Source organism: Rhinoraja longicauda, chromosome 27 (genome assembly GCF_053455715.1).
Source record: "Rhinoraja longicauda isolate Sanriku21f chromosome 27, sRhiLon1.1, whole genome shotgun sequence".
Taxonomy (NCBI): domain Eukaryota; kingdom Metazoa; phylum Chordata; class Chondrichthyes; order Rajiformes; family Arhynchobatidae; genus Rhinoraja; species Rhinoraja longicauda.
In genome coordinates this window covers 9,509,291-9,526,189 of record NC_135979.1, presented here as the reverse complement: position 1 = coordinate 9,526,189, position 16,899 = coordinate 9,509,291, and the positions used below count along the sequence as shown (strand labels likewise).

The window sequence follows — 16,899 nt, the reverse complement described above, 5'->3', positions numbered from 1 at the left end:
GATATCAAGTCACTGAACAAAATGTTATTTTTAATCTACTGATTTTTGTATGGATTGATACAGAATTCATTGTATACAGGGTACTTGGTCCAACTGATCTGTCAGTTATCACACAGTATCATTCCACCCCTCTGATCATCACATGTTCCCCACACTCTCAACCAGCTTCCCAATAAATAAATCATACTATTTAATCTGTATTATATTTTGTGGTATTGGGTACCACGTTAAGGGCAGTCTCAACACGCAAAGAGGCCTTTTAATTTACCGTGTTCCACGGACCATCAAGTATCCATCTGCACTTAAGATAGACATAAAATGCTGGAGTAACTCAGCGGGACAGGCAGCATCCCTGGATAGAAGGAATGGGTGACATTTCAGGTCAAGACCCTTTATCAGATTGAGAGTCAGGGGAGAGGGAGACACGGAGATATGGAAGGGCAAGGTGTGAAAACGAGACATTAAAGGGGATGCTGCTCAATGAAAATGTAGAATCATTGTTAGCTAGGGGAAGGTGACAAAGCATGCAAAGTTAATCAGGGGGACAGTCAGACTGGTCAGAGAACTTGGGGAGGGAGGGATGGAGAAGGAAAGCAAGGGTTATTTGAAGTTAGATTGAATTGTAAGCTGCCCAAGCAAAATAGGTGCTGTTCCTCCAATTTGGGTTGGGCTTCACTCTGACAGTGAAGGCAGCCCAGGACAGAAAGGTCAGTGTGGGAATAGGAGGGGGAGTTAAACTGTTTAGCAACTGAAAGATCATGTAGGTTTTGGCGGACTGGGTGGAGGTGTTCAGCAAAACGATTGCCATGGCTGTGCTTGGTGTCACTACGCTTGGCACAGCAGCCAAACTTTGCCAGCAAGATCCAATACAGCAATTGCCTATTCATCTGTCTATTGTCATGGTGGATAAAATAGCAATTCTGGCCGTTAAGAATTTATACAATGTTTCACATCCTTAGGAAGTTGCAACCTACCTTACAAAGTATTTGTGTAATGTTCAGTCAACACAATACAGGGAGGATGTGGCAGCAACAGAGTGCAGAATAGATTCACCAGGATGTTGTCTGGAATGGATGGTTGCAGTTATGGGGAGAGATAGAGTTGGCTGTGTTTATTCTCAATGGAACGCAGGGGGGGTCGAGGAATGACATTGGAAATTTACAAAATTATGAGGGACATACATTTTCCACATAAAGGTTGGTAGTTTTCTGGAACAAGCTGCAGAGACAGCGAAATTAGATGCAGCTATGTTTAAAAGGCATTCGGACAGGTATTCGTGTAGGAAAGGTAGACATGGATGTGGCTAACACTGGCAAGTGGGATTAGCACATATAGGCATTACAGCCAGCATTGACGAAGACAGCCAAAAGGGGGCCCTGCTTCTATACTGTATTATTCCATAAACATTCATCAATTTGTCACCAAGCTTCGAACAAGAGCAAATGCAAATTCTCTAAATGTCATCTGAGGCACCACTCCTCAAAACCAACCACAAAACACACTGGATCTCAAGGTTTAACATTTGGCCCGAAGGATTGTATCTTCAGTAATGCAACACTCCCTTATTCATAATACTTAAATGTCAGCCAAGAATGTGCATATTCAATGTTTGGTCTAAACACAGAACGTCCACCCTTCGAGCACCAGCAAATAAAGAATTGGTTTTCAGAATCCACCCGCTTTGCTCCTAACTATGGAAGAGCAGCATGCAATACATCAATTTGACAAATCTTTGAACAACAAATTTGGAGTTAAATGTTTTTTGTTTCAAAGTACAGGCAGATTTAAATGAATTTTGATCTAAAACTGCCAAGCTTCATTATTCTAACAAATTTCCCAGGCAAAGTAGTAATGATTTCATGCCAGATATCAACACCAATTAAATAGGCGTAAGCCAAATGCTCTTCTCAGATGGAAGAAATAAACCAGCCTCAATGATAGTCATCTGTTCAAGATAACGAAGATAAAGTCAATATTCAGAAATAATGATCCTTTAACAATTATTTAGTCACTTTGGTTTGAAGTAAAGCAATTTTTAAATATTTTGAGGTCAAAATCTGTTTGTCTGCCTATAATTTAGAAAGTTCATATTTAAATTATAATTTCTGATAACCATCCAAGATCCCGAACTTCCAATTGGGCATACTTACATTTTAAAACATATCTTTAGTAGCCCCACTAAAGATGTATTTTTTACTAGTCATTATATACTTGGTCCCCATCTGCAAGTACATCTCTAGCTGCCCTTGGAGGTTGGCAGTGAGAAAGGTTTTGTAATGGAAGATTTTATATAATTGAGTTCAAGAATTCTGAAAGTCAGATGATGAGAGATAGTGATGTTATACATGGTCTTCTAAATGATGAAAGTTCACGGCTCAGGGGCAACACTGCACAATCTTCACACGGTAACTATTGCAGCCACTGTATCCGAATGAGGGAGAGATGTTACATCCAAGAATCAAGTAGACGGCCTTGCTCAATGTTATTTGGAGCACTTTTTATATCGTTGGCTTCATAGTAAACTAGCTGACAAGTTGAGCAGCACAAGATAGACATCCATCTGTTTATCTATGTTTTATGTGCTTATTACAAACCCTAGTGATGTGGGAAATTTAACACATTTCTTCAGTCAGTCACCGAACATCACCATAATGCACACTTAAAATAGCTATCACATTTGGAGTTACAGAATTTAATATTCTATTATTTAGGAAAATGTCTTCCAATTCAAACAATGATTTATGACAGCTTCAGCTATTGTGATCTTTCTTCGTAGATTCTACCTCAATACTAAATTAGTTGCACTGCACATCACTCCATTAAAATCTGAATGGAAATGACAAACCCCCAAATTCATTTTGCACTTTAAGAACATTTAGTCTGTCAGCTAGGACTGGTTTAAAATAAAAGCCACAGCGGCTTAAATCCAGGAATGAATCCTTTGCACTAAATCAATGAGCTCAACCAAAAGAACATGCATAAAAATGTACTCAACAGGTGATGAGAGCAAAATGAAATTATATTTTTCCAAAATGTAAGAGTAATTATCACTCTGCTTGTTGAGTAGCTGCAGTCTTATCTTAATTTATCCCCTAATTTCTTCAACTATAAGTAGCTGGATTCAAATCTTATAGTTGTGTGGTCAGTGCAGTTATCACCATTGGTATTTTTCAAACTATAAGTGAAAAGAGAAATCACATTTGAGCCAATACACTTTTATTATATGATATACTTGTGCGACACCCTGAATTTATCACCTCAATGCTTCATCCTATTGTAATACAACAGAAAATATTATCCAGACACTACCCAAGCTTCGAAGGACAAAATCTAAAATGTTAATAATTGCAGGGTGAGGAATTACAGTGCAAGAGAACACTGAACATTTCACATCCCTCCTTAATGTTTTCTGATATCTAGTGACATTTATAAGCCATTAAACTCAGACAAAATTAGGATTACCAGGGTTTACGTAAACAGATTTTCTTGTATCTGCATATTAAAAAAAAGAAACTTAACACTTAATACTCAAAAGTTCCAACTGACTTTTGAAAGTTGACAATTTTCACCACGTTACAACTTTCCAATTAACATTTCTTAGTATGACCAACCTTTTTAACACACTCCTCCTCCTCTTGACGTTTTTCGTAATGAGAAAAGTCATCAAAGATGGAGGTCGTATGCTTGTAACTGGCAATAATTTTCAGAACCTGCTTGGCCTTTTCCAAGGGCACCTCCTGAGTGTCTCGGGAGTTGGTGACAGGTTTATTCTCATTGTTTTCCAGACGAATATGCCGCAGTTGACTATTGGGCACGTCCTTCACAAATATCCACCTGACGTCAAACCGTCCCTTCCACTTGTCCTGAGACCACACCCCAGCACAAGTGTTGTAGTCTACAGTTGACTTCATCTCGGCAACACCACAAAAGTGACCACTCCCATTGACACTAAACAAGAGGTAAACAGGGCCCTTGCCGTTCATCGTACGGTAGGCTGCATCCAGTCTCTTGTTGCCATGCTCGGTACTACACCAAATGGAATATTTAATAGAGCGATGGATGTCATCCTCAGAGTAGCTCTTAATGATGAAAACTCGTCCATGTTTGGGGTTCCAGTCAAAATCCTTGGGGTTGTAGTTGTTGACAGAACGCAATTTCTCCAAAACTGGGTGTGCTTCCACAGAGGCAGAATTTGAATTCCCATGCGGCAGCCCGATGCCTCCAGCATCCACTCCATTTTGGCCAAATCCAGCAGCACGGTTGCGGGGTGCAACCCAGCGATTTGGCTGCAGCTGCTGCTGCACTGGCTGTGAGGACACCTGCTGCTGTTGGCCCGAGGACACTTGCTGAGGCTGCATATTGACCACCTGCTGGTTCACCGGCAGCAGAGGTGGCTGGCCTTGTTGCTGGCCACTGGCTTGAGTTGATGGTGGAGGAGCAGTTTTGGCCACGGTCCCTTTGTTATCCCAAGTACCAATATCCATATTATGTTTAATTGGAGGCGGTGGAAGAGATGGCCCACTGGACCCACCTTTTGCTTTCTTGGGTTGGGGTTTTGCAGGCTTGCTTGCAATGTCCGCCCATGAAGCTGGCTTGGGGGGAGCAATTGTAGCTGGTGGCATGGGATTAGAAGATATCACATTATTTGAAATAGTCGATATAGGATTGCTCCCAACAGCAGAACCTACCATTTTAGATACATTACTAGCAACCTCGCCACCACTTATTTTCAGTCCTGCCATTCCTTGGTCAATGCTATTCATACCCGGTGCTTTATTCAGTGTATCGTTGGCAAAGGTTGACTGTCCATCCATCATAGCTCCGCCCAGAGAGCTAGGAGGATAGGCATAACTGCTGGGGCTATAGCCTGAGCTTTGAGTGGACTGTCCCTGAGAACTGCTGGTCCCCCATGCTGAGAAGTCCACGCCACTCGGAAAGAAGTTAAACCCATGCTGGCTCATGAAAGGAGTATTACCCAAAGTCCCAGGCTGTCCAAACATGGCATCAGGTAGAAAATGATGCTCTCCATTACTCAGCTGTCCATACGATGTCAGATAGGGCATAGGTGGGTCTCCTCCAGTAGACCAAGCCGCCTCACTCAATGAATACTGGAACCCTATAGATGGGCTATAGTAACTTGGTAGGTAGGAGTCAGACATGGCAGTATACGTATTGTTCTGCAAAACAAAAATAAAAACATTCAGTAATGAAAGACATTACACAGAATGAGCACTTTTGACAATCTAAATTGTATTAAAAAAATTAGATTAACTGCCAATAAACAGCAGAAATATGCAATGCTCTCACAGGGATTTTCATATCATTGATATAGCTGCACAAAGTTATCATAAGCCACTTTAAACATCAATTATAGCAACAGAAAGATACGTGTAACAGGAATCTCAAGACCATACACTAGATACAGTACAACCACATAATTATAAAAGTCTACCGCAGATTTGTAATTGGAAATTACTTGGTACAATACATTTTTGACCATAGAATGAAATTTAAAAGCCACGTAAAAAGAGTACATGAAATTGGAATAAAAATTAGAAATGTCAGTTTATCTTGTCTTTACATTTACTCCAGTCTTTACTCCACATATACTCCAGTCTTCATACAATAGGTCTTTAAAACCAAAGGAAGAATTCTATAAGAGCAAGGCGGGACAAGGGGAGGCTAGACAACAGGATTTATGGCCAGGAGGAAATTCAGGTTTCTAAATGATTCTAAAAATAAATATTTCACCATTGAGGAGCAATATGCATTATGTTGTAATTTAGTTTTGTGAACAGTTGCTCTAAATGAACAATTCACTTCTGATGTTTTGCAGGCCACCTATGAAAAGATTGGCAAAGATATAAAACGGACAACTATCATAAAGGAATATCACTGCTTTGTCACTATCTGGACACACAAGTCTACTGCAACAGTATAGGAGGGGACAAAGCTCCCTGCAGTCAATAAGTAATAATCCAAGAAGGAATCCCTTGCAAATCAGAAATGGAACATTGAAGGGAAAAAAATGAAAAAACAGGAAAAGCTTCAAACAGAAAATCTGAAAAGTCATGGCCAAAAGCTACTCCATCAGAGTGCAAAAACCCAGAGCCTGAAGTTGAGCTGAAGCATGAAAAGATCATTGAGGGTGTGGGTCAGCAGACTTTAGGACCAAATTTGGAGAAATATGATTGGCATGAGAACATGATGGAACTCAACATAAGGATGATTAAATGAATAGCGCTTGGGACAAGAATTAATTAGGTTAGCGAGGCAGCTCTTTTCCTGTCAAACATAACAATTGACAAGCTAAGAGCATAGTCTTGGATAACATGTGAATTACAGAGGGCGAAGAAAAAGGGAGACCTAGCCCTAGATATGACTAAAGCTTAAGTTTCTGGTAATAAGAGGCTGTGGTTAAGGACAAGCAAAGAAATTCAATGATCTTGTAACAGAAAGGATATGTGTCTGAGTTTAAGCAGGATACTGAGGCATTATTTAGTCACTCGTATTTAGAGCGTTTCATTTTAAATTTCTAATGTCTGCACTTACTTGCTCCCTATGCTGGGGAAATCATTTTTACATTAAAATATTTCAGATGCTGAAAATGAAAAATAAAAACACAATGGAAATATTGATAATGAAAGGTCAGTGACATTAACTCTCTCCACAAATGGTGGTTGCCGGAGGCAGCATCTTCAGGTTTTCATTTTAGGCCTTTGTATCCCCTTTTGTGTCATTCAGGCTGAAACCAGTAAACTCACCAAGGCCATTAAATCATGATGACTAAGTATTGACTGAGCTATCAGGGAGAGAATCTTTTAGAAAATATTTTCAAATGGGAGTGGCCAGGTTATTTATCTCAGCCTCCATCAATGAAGTTTTCAAATATTATAGACAATAGGTGCAGGAGGAGGCCATTCGACCCTTCGAGCCAGCACCGCCATTCAATGTGATCATGGCTGATCATTCTCATCTCATTAATCATATCTGCCAACATTCTTGTCCTTTTTATTGCCCTTTAATAAGCGAGTTCGGTATCTCAACTGCCCATGCCCAGGTCATAGGTCACGCGTGCTAAACATTCTCGCTGGCTGAGCTGCTGCATGTCTACAGACCTGCTTTTCATCCGTATTTTCCAGTTTTGCTTCATCGGAGTAAGAAAATACTGCTTTCGAAACTTAACTTGGTGTATTTATGGTTAATTTGTGCAAAACTCCGATGATTTTGTTGGTTTTATTGCTTTATGCTTCAGTGAGTGAGTGAGATTGTGACGATAAATAACAAGCATTTTTTATTGTTTTTTGTTTTGGGGGGAGAGAATGAAATGTATGATTTCTATAACAATCAATAGACTTCTGAACGAGTTCTGCATGTACATGTGTAAGCAAAGTTGTGTAGTATGAAATGTAAGTCACACCAGGGTAAGGTTTTCACTGTGAATGGTAGGGCCCTGGGGTGTGTTGTAGAACAGAGGGATGCATAACAAGTACTTAGTTTCTTGTAAGTGGTTTCATAGGTAGTCAGAGTAGTGAAGGTGGCCGACTTGTCTTTCATCAGTCAAGGCATTGAATACAAAGAGGCAACATTTTCCACATGGTGGGTTGTATGTATATGGAACAAGATGCCAGAGGAATTGGTCCATGCAGGTACAATAATATAATTGAACAGACATTTGGACAGGTACATGGATACAAAAACTTTAGAGGGATATGGCTCAAACACAGGCAAATGGTACCAGCATAGGTGGGCATCTTGGGCACATGGACAAGTCGGGCAGAAGGGTCTGCTCCCCTGCTCTATGACCACAGCCAACAATTTACCAATTTCTGATCTTAGTGTTCTTTTGTGGAATTGTGTACATAATGTTCTCTACACATGCACAAGTACAATTCATCACAAAAGGTATTTGCTTGTGAACCCCTGGAAAACTATAACTAATAACTAAGTACTAATAGAATCTAGAAATGGGGGGGGGGGGGCAGAGTAAAAAAAAATAGGGGATTGGTAACTTATGATTGATCATTGATCTTGCAGGAATGTTTGCACTCAGAAAGTAAATAGCAACAAAATACCCAAACATAAAATTGAAACTTGCATGGTTAGGTTGCAGTTGGATGGAAAGAGGTGAGGCAAAAACAGATGAGATACACATGTTTATAATATGCCCACATTATCCAAGATCGTTTAAAATATTCTTAGACTACCTGGGCAGTGAAAGTTTTTTTCATCACAACAATCAAATCCATGTGATAGTTGCAAAAAGTAATCAACGGTAAACCACCCCCCCAGAAAATTGATACTTCCACTGCAACTACAAACTTTTCCATGTAACCCAGCAAAAAGAACACCAAATTCAACATTAATGCCGGGGCAATGGCAACTTTATTCTTGACGAAGTTTTCAACATTCTCGAAATTAGCATTATTTTTTTCTCTCCCAACAAAAGCATAATTATTAGTAAAATACACACGCACACTCACCTGCCTGGTCTGAGTGTTCAGATAAGGCTCAAAATCATCATCATTTAGTGCATCCTTTTGGTGAACCGCTCCATTTTGCACTATAAAAGAAATGGTCACAGAATCATTGAGAAAGATACAGCACAGAATCAGCCCAAAGAGACTACGCCAAACATCAAGCATCTTTTTTCACACCAATTCTACACTAACCCATTTTATTCTCCCCACATTCCCATTAATCCATGATTCCCATTAGCCCTCCCTGCCCGTAGAGTCTACCAGTCATCTATACACTAGAGGAAATTTATAGCGGTCAATGTTTTGCGATTGCGGAGGACATCACAGCACCCAGAGGAAACCCATGTAGTCATCCAGGAGAATGTACAAGCTCTCTACAGATAGCACTGTGGGTTAGGATCAAAACCAAATCACTGGAAGGTAAGGCAGCTGCTCTAATTGTTTTTGCTACAATGGGGGGGGGGGGGGGGGAGTGAGAAAATGGAGGGGGGATGCAGAAATTCAATAAAAATGGATCAATCGAAGATAGACACAAAATGCTGGAGTAACTCAGTGGGACAGGCAGCATCTCTGGAAAGACGGAATGGATAACGCTTCAGGTCAGATTGAAGAAGGAAGAAGGGTCTCGAACCAAAACGTCACCAAATCCTTCTTTCCAGAGATGCTGCCTGTCCCACTGAGTTACTCCAGCATTTTGTGTCTATCTTCGGTGTATAACTAGCATCTGCAGTTCCTTGCTACACAAAACTTATCAATAGCATCAAACCTCCAAAGGCCAACTGGAGAATCATTAGCCACGAGGACTAAATGAAAGCTGGATCTGGTTACATATGAAATTGAGAACTGAAATAGAATTATATGACAGACGAAAACATCTTGTTTAGCCCCATTCTAATAGCGCTCTGTCCTAGATAACTTGCAGAAAGAGAAACAATACAGCTAATCCCATTAGCATCCTTACTAGACACTTACTCCTGCACTTTTAAACTGGGGTTAGGTCTACATGACTCACAAGCTCACCATGCAGTCTTATTTACTTAGTAGGCCAGTCAAGCACGTGGTGTAACCATTCAAAGATATGGCACCTGCCAAGATAAAATGCTAAATGCCTTGAATGGCTTTCCTGGTACATTGTTTTGTTAACAGGGCATATAACCAGTTTAAAAACACTACACAACCAGTAATACATCCCTTGTCCAGCACTTTGAATGTATATCAGTGGCAATCAGAAAAAATGGTTCTTTTCCATGAATGTATCCACAATGTGAATTGCAGGCTCCAAAGCAAAAAATGAAATGATCAAATACTGCCTAGTATCCATTTGGAAAGTCACATTTAATCTTAATTTTGGATAATTTGTGCCAGAGCACAAATGTTCTACAATTTGTCAGAGCAATACCAATCTAAGGTGCTAATCAACCAAAGTTCCATGCCTAATCAAGATAAAATGTCTCCTGTAGAAACTCCAACAGCTTTGGACATCAACCAATTTAACACTCACAATCAAGTCAAGTCAAGTTTATTTGTCACATACAAGATGTGCAGTTGATCAAACAGTACCCACAGCAATATTGAACCTCACCAATGCTTATGTACCCCATACTCTGGCACACACCTTACATCGTAAAATTGTTGAAAATTTGAGGATGGACAAGGAAGAAACAACACTGGAAATCGAAAACAAAGTTTCTGTAGAAACAAGGAACTGCAGATAACTGGTTTACACAAAAGGACACAAAGTGCTGGAGTAACTCAGCTGGTCAAGCAGCATCTCTGGAGAGCATAGATAGGTGATGTTTCAGGTCTGGACCCGTCTTCAGTCTGACCCACTGAATTACTCCAGCACCGTGTCCAAACAAAGTTTCTGGTTTGATATCCCCCCACAACAAATCTGTTGCTGTTTGTATTACAACTAAAATCACATTACAATACAATACAATACAATATATCTTTATTGTCATTGTACCCAGGGGTACAACGAGATTGGGAATGCGCCTCCCATACGATGCACTAATTTAGGTAATTTAGACAGCAGCAACCCAACGAAACGAACAGTTGTAACAGTTTTGGACAGGGTAAAGTGCAAGTTGATCTATGCGTTGTGGCCAGTCTTTGTTGTGCCTTCTTGACCAGCGCAGCAGTGTTATTGGACCATGTTAGGTCCTCCGAAATGTGAGTGCCCAGAAACTTGAAGCTGGACACTCTCTCCACACTGACCCCATTGATAGAGATCGGGGCATATTCCCCGTTATGTGACCTACGGAAGTTGATGATCAGCTCCTTGGTCTTGGTGGTATTTAGGGACAGGTTGTTATCCGAGCACCAGTCCGCCAGGTTCTGCACCTCCGCTCTATAGTTTGTTTCATCCCCGTTGGTGATCAGCCCGATCACCGTTGTGTCATCTGCAAACTTGACAATGGTGTTGGTGTCGAATGCAGGAACACAGTCGTGTGTGAAGAGGGAGTAGAGCATGGGGCTCAGAACACAGCCCTGTGGTGTGCCGGTACTCAGGGTGATAGTGGAGGACAGGTGCGGGCCCATTCTCACTGCCTGCGGTCGTTCCAGCAGGAAGTCCAGGATCCAGTCACATAATGACGAGCTAAGGCCTAGCTGGTGGAGTTTGGTGATGAGCTTGGTGGGGATGACCGTGTTGAAGGCGGAGCTATAGTCTATGAATAGCATCCTCACGTACGTGCCCTGTCTCTCTAGGTGAGTCAGGACAGTGTGAAGAGCCAGAGAGATGGCGTCCTCTGTAGATCTATTTGCCCTGTATGCAAATTGATGTGGGTCCAGTGAGTCAGGGATGCTGGATTTGATGTGTGAGAGGACTAGCCTCTCAAAGCACTTCATGACAATCGGCGTTAGGGCAACCGGGCGGTAGTCGTTCAGGTTGGAGATCTTTGCTTTTTTCGGCACCGGAACTATGATAGCCGACTTCAGGCACTTGGGGACCGTAGCCAGAGATAATGACAGGTTAAAGATCTTGGTGAATACCTCAGCCAGCTGTTCAGCACAGTCCTTCAGTACCCTTCCTTGAACACCATCCGGTCCTGCAGCCTTGCGTGGGTTGACCCTTTGCAGAGCGCGTTGTACCTCCTGTGTGCTCAGTTGCAAGACCTGTCCCACCGCCTCGGCTGGGGTTCTTTCACTCAAGGTGGTTTTGCCAGTTTCAAAGCGGGCAAAGAAGGTGTTAAGCTCGTTGGTCAATGCCATATCGCTGTGGGGGCAGGCAGGGCTGCTCTTGTAGCCAGTGATGTCCCTGACACCCTGCCACATGCTTCTGGTGTCCGTGGTGTTGAAGTGGTCTTCCACCCGTTGCCTATGGGTGTCTTTGGCCCTTTTAATACCTTTGCTTAGGTGTGATCTGGCAACACTGTATGCTGAAGTGTCACCATTAACAATAACATCAGGAATGTTAAATCTTTCAAACTGTGCTGAAGACTGCAGGAAGTGATAACATAACTTTTACAGACATAAGAAATGCTTTCATTTGTCAAAATCCATCAGTTGGCCTTGTATTTACAATTTACAGCAAAATTAGTAGAGAATCCTGATCGATCTTTCTGTAGATTCCATATCAGAAAAATTTACAAAACACAAGCCTGAGAATGTGGTATGATTATCCTAACAGGTCATTTTAGTTTAATTTGCTACAGGTTATTAGCCAGTGTGATATCTGTCTCAAGATTATTTACTCAGTCCTATATCTATTTCACCTGCTTGAGGCCTATTGCCAACTAACCAATATAGAAGCGTGCACAAGCAAAAGATAGAGGTCTTTGAAGGAGGAGAAAGTTACAAATTGTTTGGAAAGCACTTGAATAACCAACTTGTGATGGGCAGGGGATATGTACCATTTTGGCAGATCAAATATTCGGCAAGGCAATCAGGATGGAAAAGCATTTATTTTTTATATACCGATATAGGGCGCTGGTGTAACTGTAAATATTTATATTTGAAAGTGTGTTTATTTTTCCAGAAAAACTGGTTAGTTAAACCAACACGGACAAGTTTACTCCAGGTGAATAAACTTTGGAAAGAAACGAGTAATATCTTGCCTCAAAACGACCACAGCATAATGACAGAAAATAATGGGAAGGCTTAAGAGTGGTAACAAAAATGCAGCCAGCTCCAGGAGTGGGTACAAAGCAAAATAACAAATATACTTAGTTGACCTCATTGATAATTAATTACATCAAATATCAACATTTTACAAATGAACACAAGGACTTCTACTAAAAATATGGACATGGCTTCGTGCTAATGGTATCAAATGGATTCAAGCTTTTCGAGCAGATCTAAAAAAAAATTTAAATCGAGGCATTTTTTTCCATGGCCAGTTCATTGTAAGATTGTTAAACACCATAAAATGAAAATCATTCAACAAAAATTGTGACGCAAGAGACTGCAGATGCTGGAATCTGAAGCCAAAAAAAACTGGGAGGAATTCAGCGGGTCGAGCAGCATCTGTGGAGGCAAACGGAAGGTCGATGTTTCGGGTCGAGAACCCTGTTCAAGGACTCAAACATGGTGACATTGATTGCCCCCCCCCTCTCTTATTTCTAAAAACATTGATTTTAAACCTTTCGAATCGTAGAAGTTCGCCATTTTTTAAAAGAAAAATCTAAAACTCCGGAAGATTTACGATCAATTGAAATGCCTCGAGAAAACCAAGATGATGATGGTACAGAAACACATTAGTCATGCTTCCTGTTCAGGGTGTGATGTGTATCTTATGGTCTTAAAGGATCTTTTAAAATAAAACTCCCATGGCAGGTTTATACCCCAAGGTGGGGGGGAAGTAAGGTTTAAAAAGGTGGTGGTGGGACACAAGGGAAGGGGTGATTGGGACGGGAATCTATCGGGGGAATTGCCTCAACTCGAGCCCCAGGCTTTCAGGCCTGCCCACTGCCCTTTCCTTCTTCCCCACCCCGCTAAACGCACGAGTTTTCTTCATGGGAAGGCAGACACAAAATGCTGGAGTAACTCCGGCAACATCTCTGGAGAGAAGGAATGGGGGACGTTTCAGGTGGGGAGCCGGCTCAACCAAGACTTCTTCAGACAAGTCTGACCCGAAACCTCGCTCAGCCGTCCCTTCTCTCTCTCTCTCTCTCCAGAGTCTGATGCCGCTGAGTTACTCCAGCAATTGTGTGTGTGTGTGTGTGTACGTCCATCTTCGGTGTGAAACCAGCATCTGTAGTTCCTCACTAACACGAGCTTTCTTCATCCCTGGCCTGGCGTGGATGTGGAGGGGAGGGGAGACGGGAAGAGCCGCTCCCGCCTTTCACACGCGGGCCCGGCCACCATTTTAGAACCAAAGCCCAGGACAGCCCGAGACTGCGGGGCTTTCCGCCGCCTGCCCTGCCCTGGGCGCCGGGCCGAGCCGAGCCGAGCCGCGCCGCGCTCCGCCTTACCTTTGTTTCCTTGGCCTTTCGGTCTCTGCGTCGGCGGGTTTCCAGAGAGAGAGAGAGAGAGAGAAGGAGCGAGGGAGAGAAAAGAGAGGGGAGGGAGGGAAGAAATCATTAATGGAGAGGGGGGCCAAGGGCCGCGGCCTAGCGAGTCACCATCACCCTCCCACCCGCCTCGTACACCTCCCACCCATCCCCCACCTCACCCCCCGTGCACAGCCTGGAGACCCGCTCCCGCTCAACCCCGGGGTGAGGGAAGGGAAGGGAAGGGTAAACACCGGCGATGCTCCGTACCTGATCCAGGACGCTGGTGGCCGACATTTCTTCATGAACCGAGAGCAGGGGGAGGGGAGGGGGGAAGGTGAAGGGGAGGGAGGGAGGGAGGGAGGGAAGGGGGGAGGGAGGGAGAGAGTCGTTACGCGGCTCCCGAGGCTGTGGGTTGGGCTCCGAGCGGCCTGCACAGGCGGGCCAGATATTTTCTCTCACTCAGCGGGGATATCTCCGCGCTGGATGAGGGGTGGTGGTTGATGATGTTGGTTGGGTTGTTTTTTTTTTTGGAGGGTTATTTGGTTTAATATCCCACCCGCTTTGAGCGAGTCCCGCGGTGCGATCGAACGCTGTTGTTATCGACGGCTCACTTTTTTATCCCCCCCCTTTCCCTCGCTCGGGACGGCTCCGCACACTCACTCACTCCCACACACACAATGGCAGCGCCGCTCTCGCTTGGGCCACAGGAGAACCGCCCGCCCCGCTCTCCCCACCCCCGGCATCGGGGCGCCCGCCGACCTCCCGCCCGCAGCGCCACCTGGCGGGCCGGCGGACTCCCCGCGCCATTAGCGTTCAGTCTGAAGCAAAGATACTAGAGGTCCTCTATCTACTACAGGGGCTCCCAACCTCTCATTTAGCCCTGGCAACTTTTCGAAAGTAAATTTACCCTCACCCTGTTCAGTAATTTGAGTTCACACTTAGTCCATAGAGCTCAGAAGGCCATCGGATCACAGCTACCAGCCTTGGAGGGCATCTACGACACACGATGCCTCAGGAAAGTCACCAGCATCCACAAAGACTCTTCACACCCCTGCAACAGTCTGTTCCAACTTCTACCATCAGGCAGACTTTAGATTTAGAGATACAGCGCGGAAACAGGCCCTTCGGCCCACCGAATCCGCGCCGCCCAGCGATCCCCGCACATTGACACTATCCTACACACACTAGGGACAATTTTTACATTTACCCAGTCAATTAACCTACGTACCTGTACGTCTTTGGAGTGTGGGAGGAAACCGAAGATCTCGGAGAAAACCCACGCAGGTCACGGGGAGAACGTGCAAACTCCGTACAGACGGCGCCCGTAGTCAGGATCGAACCTGAATCTCCGGCGCTACATTCGCTGTAAGGCAGCAACTCTACCGCTGCGCCATCGTACCGCCCCGATACAAGGCCTTCTACGCCCACACCTCCAGACTCAGGAACAGCTTCATCCCCAGGGCCATAGCTGCTATGAGCCGGATGGTCACATCGCACAGTGAACTGGCACTTTATTTTGTTTTAAAACTGTACTCATTTGTTTCATTGGGTTATTTAAATTAATACTGATTAGCTAAATGATTTATTGCATCGTATGGGAGGCGCATTCCCAATCTCGTACCCCTGTACAATGACAATAAAGATATATTGTAATGTATTGTATTGTGTACCATAATAAAGCAACCGACAAAGGGGGAATTTTAAAATACTGTTTTTACATTATTATTATTTTGTTCAAATTTACCCCCTGGGTAGGCAAAATTTTCCCCAGGTTGATAACCCTTGCTCTAGTATCTTTGGTCTGAAGAAGGAAGAGTCTCGACCCGAAACGTCGCCCATCCCTTCTCTCCTGAGATGCTGCCCGACCCGCTGAGTTACTCCAGCATTTTGTGTCTACCTTCAATTTGAACCAGCATCTGCAGTTATTTTCCTACACATTCCTCATCATGGGATTGTGTAGGAAGGACACTCCAGATAGACGACACACAAAATGCTGGAGTAACTCAGCGGGACAGGCAGCATCTCAGGAGAGAAGGAATGGGTGACGTTTTGGGTCGAGACCCTTCTACAGTTTAAACCAGCATCTTCTACAGTTCCTTCCTACATTAGGAACTGCAGATGCTGCTTCACACCCAAGATAGACACAAAATGCTGGAGTAACTCAGCAGGACAGGCAGCATCTCTGGATGGAAGGAATGGGTGAAGTTTCGGGTCGAGACTCTTCTTGAAACCAGCATCTCAAGGTCATAAGGAATAGGAGTAGTATTAGGCCATTCGGCCCATGAAGTCTACTCCGCCATTCAATCATGGCTGATCTATCTCTCCCTCCTAACCCCATTCTCCTGCCTTCTCCCCATAACCTCTGACACCGGCAGACATTCTGATGATGGAATGTTGAGGAAGGAACTGCAGATGCTACTTTGCACCCAAGCTAGGCACAAAATGCTGAAGTAACTCAGCAGGACAGGCAGCATCTTTGGAGAGAAGGAATAAGGGACATTTCGGGACGAGACCCTTCTTCCTGTCAGAGAGAGGAGGAGAACACCTTCAAAGTAGGCATACCTTGAGCAGTTTTCAGAATGGAACAGCCAAAATGTGTAGGAAGGAACTGCAGATGCTGGTTTACACTGGACTAAAAAACGTTCTTCGGACGGTTCAGATATGTCTCCCTCTCCTCAAACTCTCAGTCTGAAGAAGGGTCTCAACCCGAAACATCAGCCATTCCATCTCTCCAGAGATGCTGCCTGTCCCACTGAGATACTCCAGGATGTTGTGTCTATCTCCTCCCTTTCCTGCCTGTACCTCAGGTGCCTCTTGGCAGGGTCTTCCCCCACCTTCTCCTTCAAAAAAAGGGAGTGGATGTCACCGTGTTGCAAGGGCATTTTGTGTAGAAACCAGAAACTGCAGATGCTGCTTTGCACAAAAGGGCACAAAGTGCTGGAATAACTCATAAGCTCATTGATTTTTCTCCAGCATGGCTGATC

General features: G+C 43.6%; 1 protein-coding gene across 2 annotated transcripts in view; it reads right to left on the bottom strand.

The window, feature by feature from the left end:
* The window catches only part of LOC144606940 (YTH domain-containing family protein 2-like), a 29,844-nt gene extending 15,218 nt beyond the window's left edge, over positions 1 to 14,626 (bottom strand). The window contains exons 1-4 of one of the 2 annotated variants that reach the window (XM_078423465.1): positions 14,183 to 14,626; positions 13,895 to 13,919; positions 8,484 to 8,563; positions 3,612 to 5,177 (exon numbers count right to left, since the gene is read on the bottom strand). In XM_078423465.1, the coding sequence (XP_078279591.1) occupies positions 3,612 to 5,177; positions 8,484 to 8,563; positions 13,895 to 13,919; positions 14,183 to 14,209 (1,698 nt within the window). In that variant the 5' untranslated portion in view covers positions 14,210 to 14,626. The remainder of the gene's footprint in view (positions 1 to 3,611; positions 5,178 to 8,483; positions 8,564 to 13,894; positions 13,920 to 14,182) is intronic. The other variant, XM_078423466.1, reaches the window with a different exon arrangement.
* Positions 14,627 to 16,899: the final 2,273 nt, after the last annotated feature.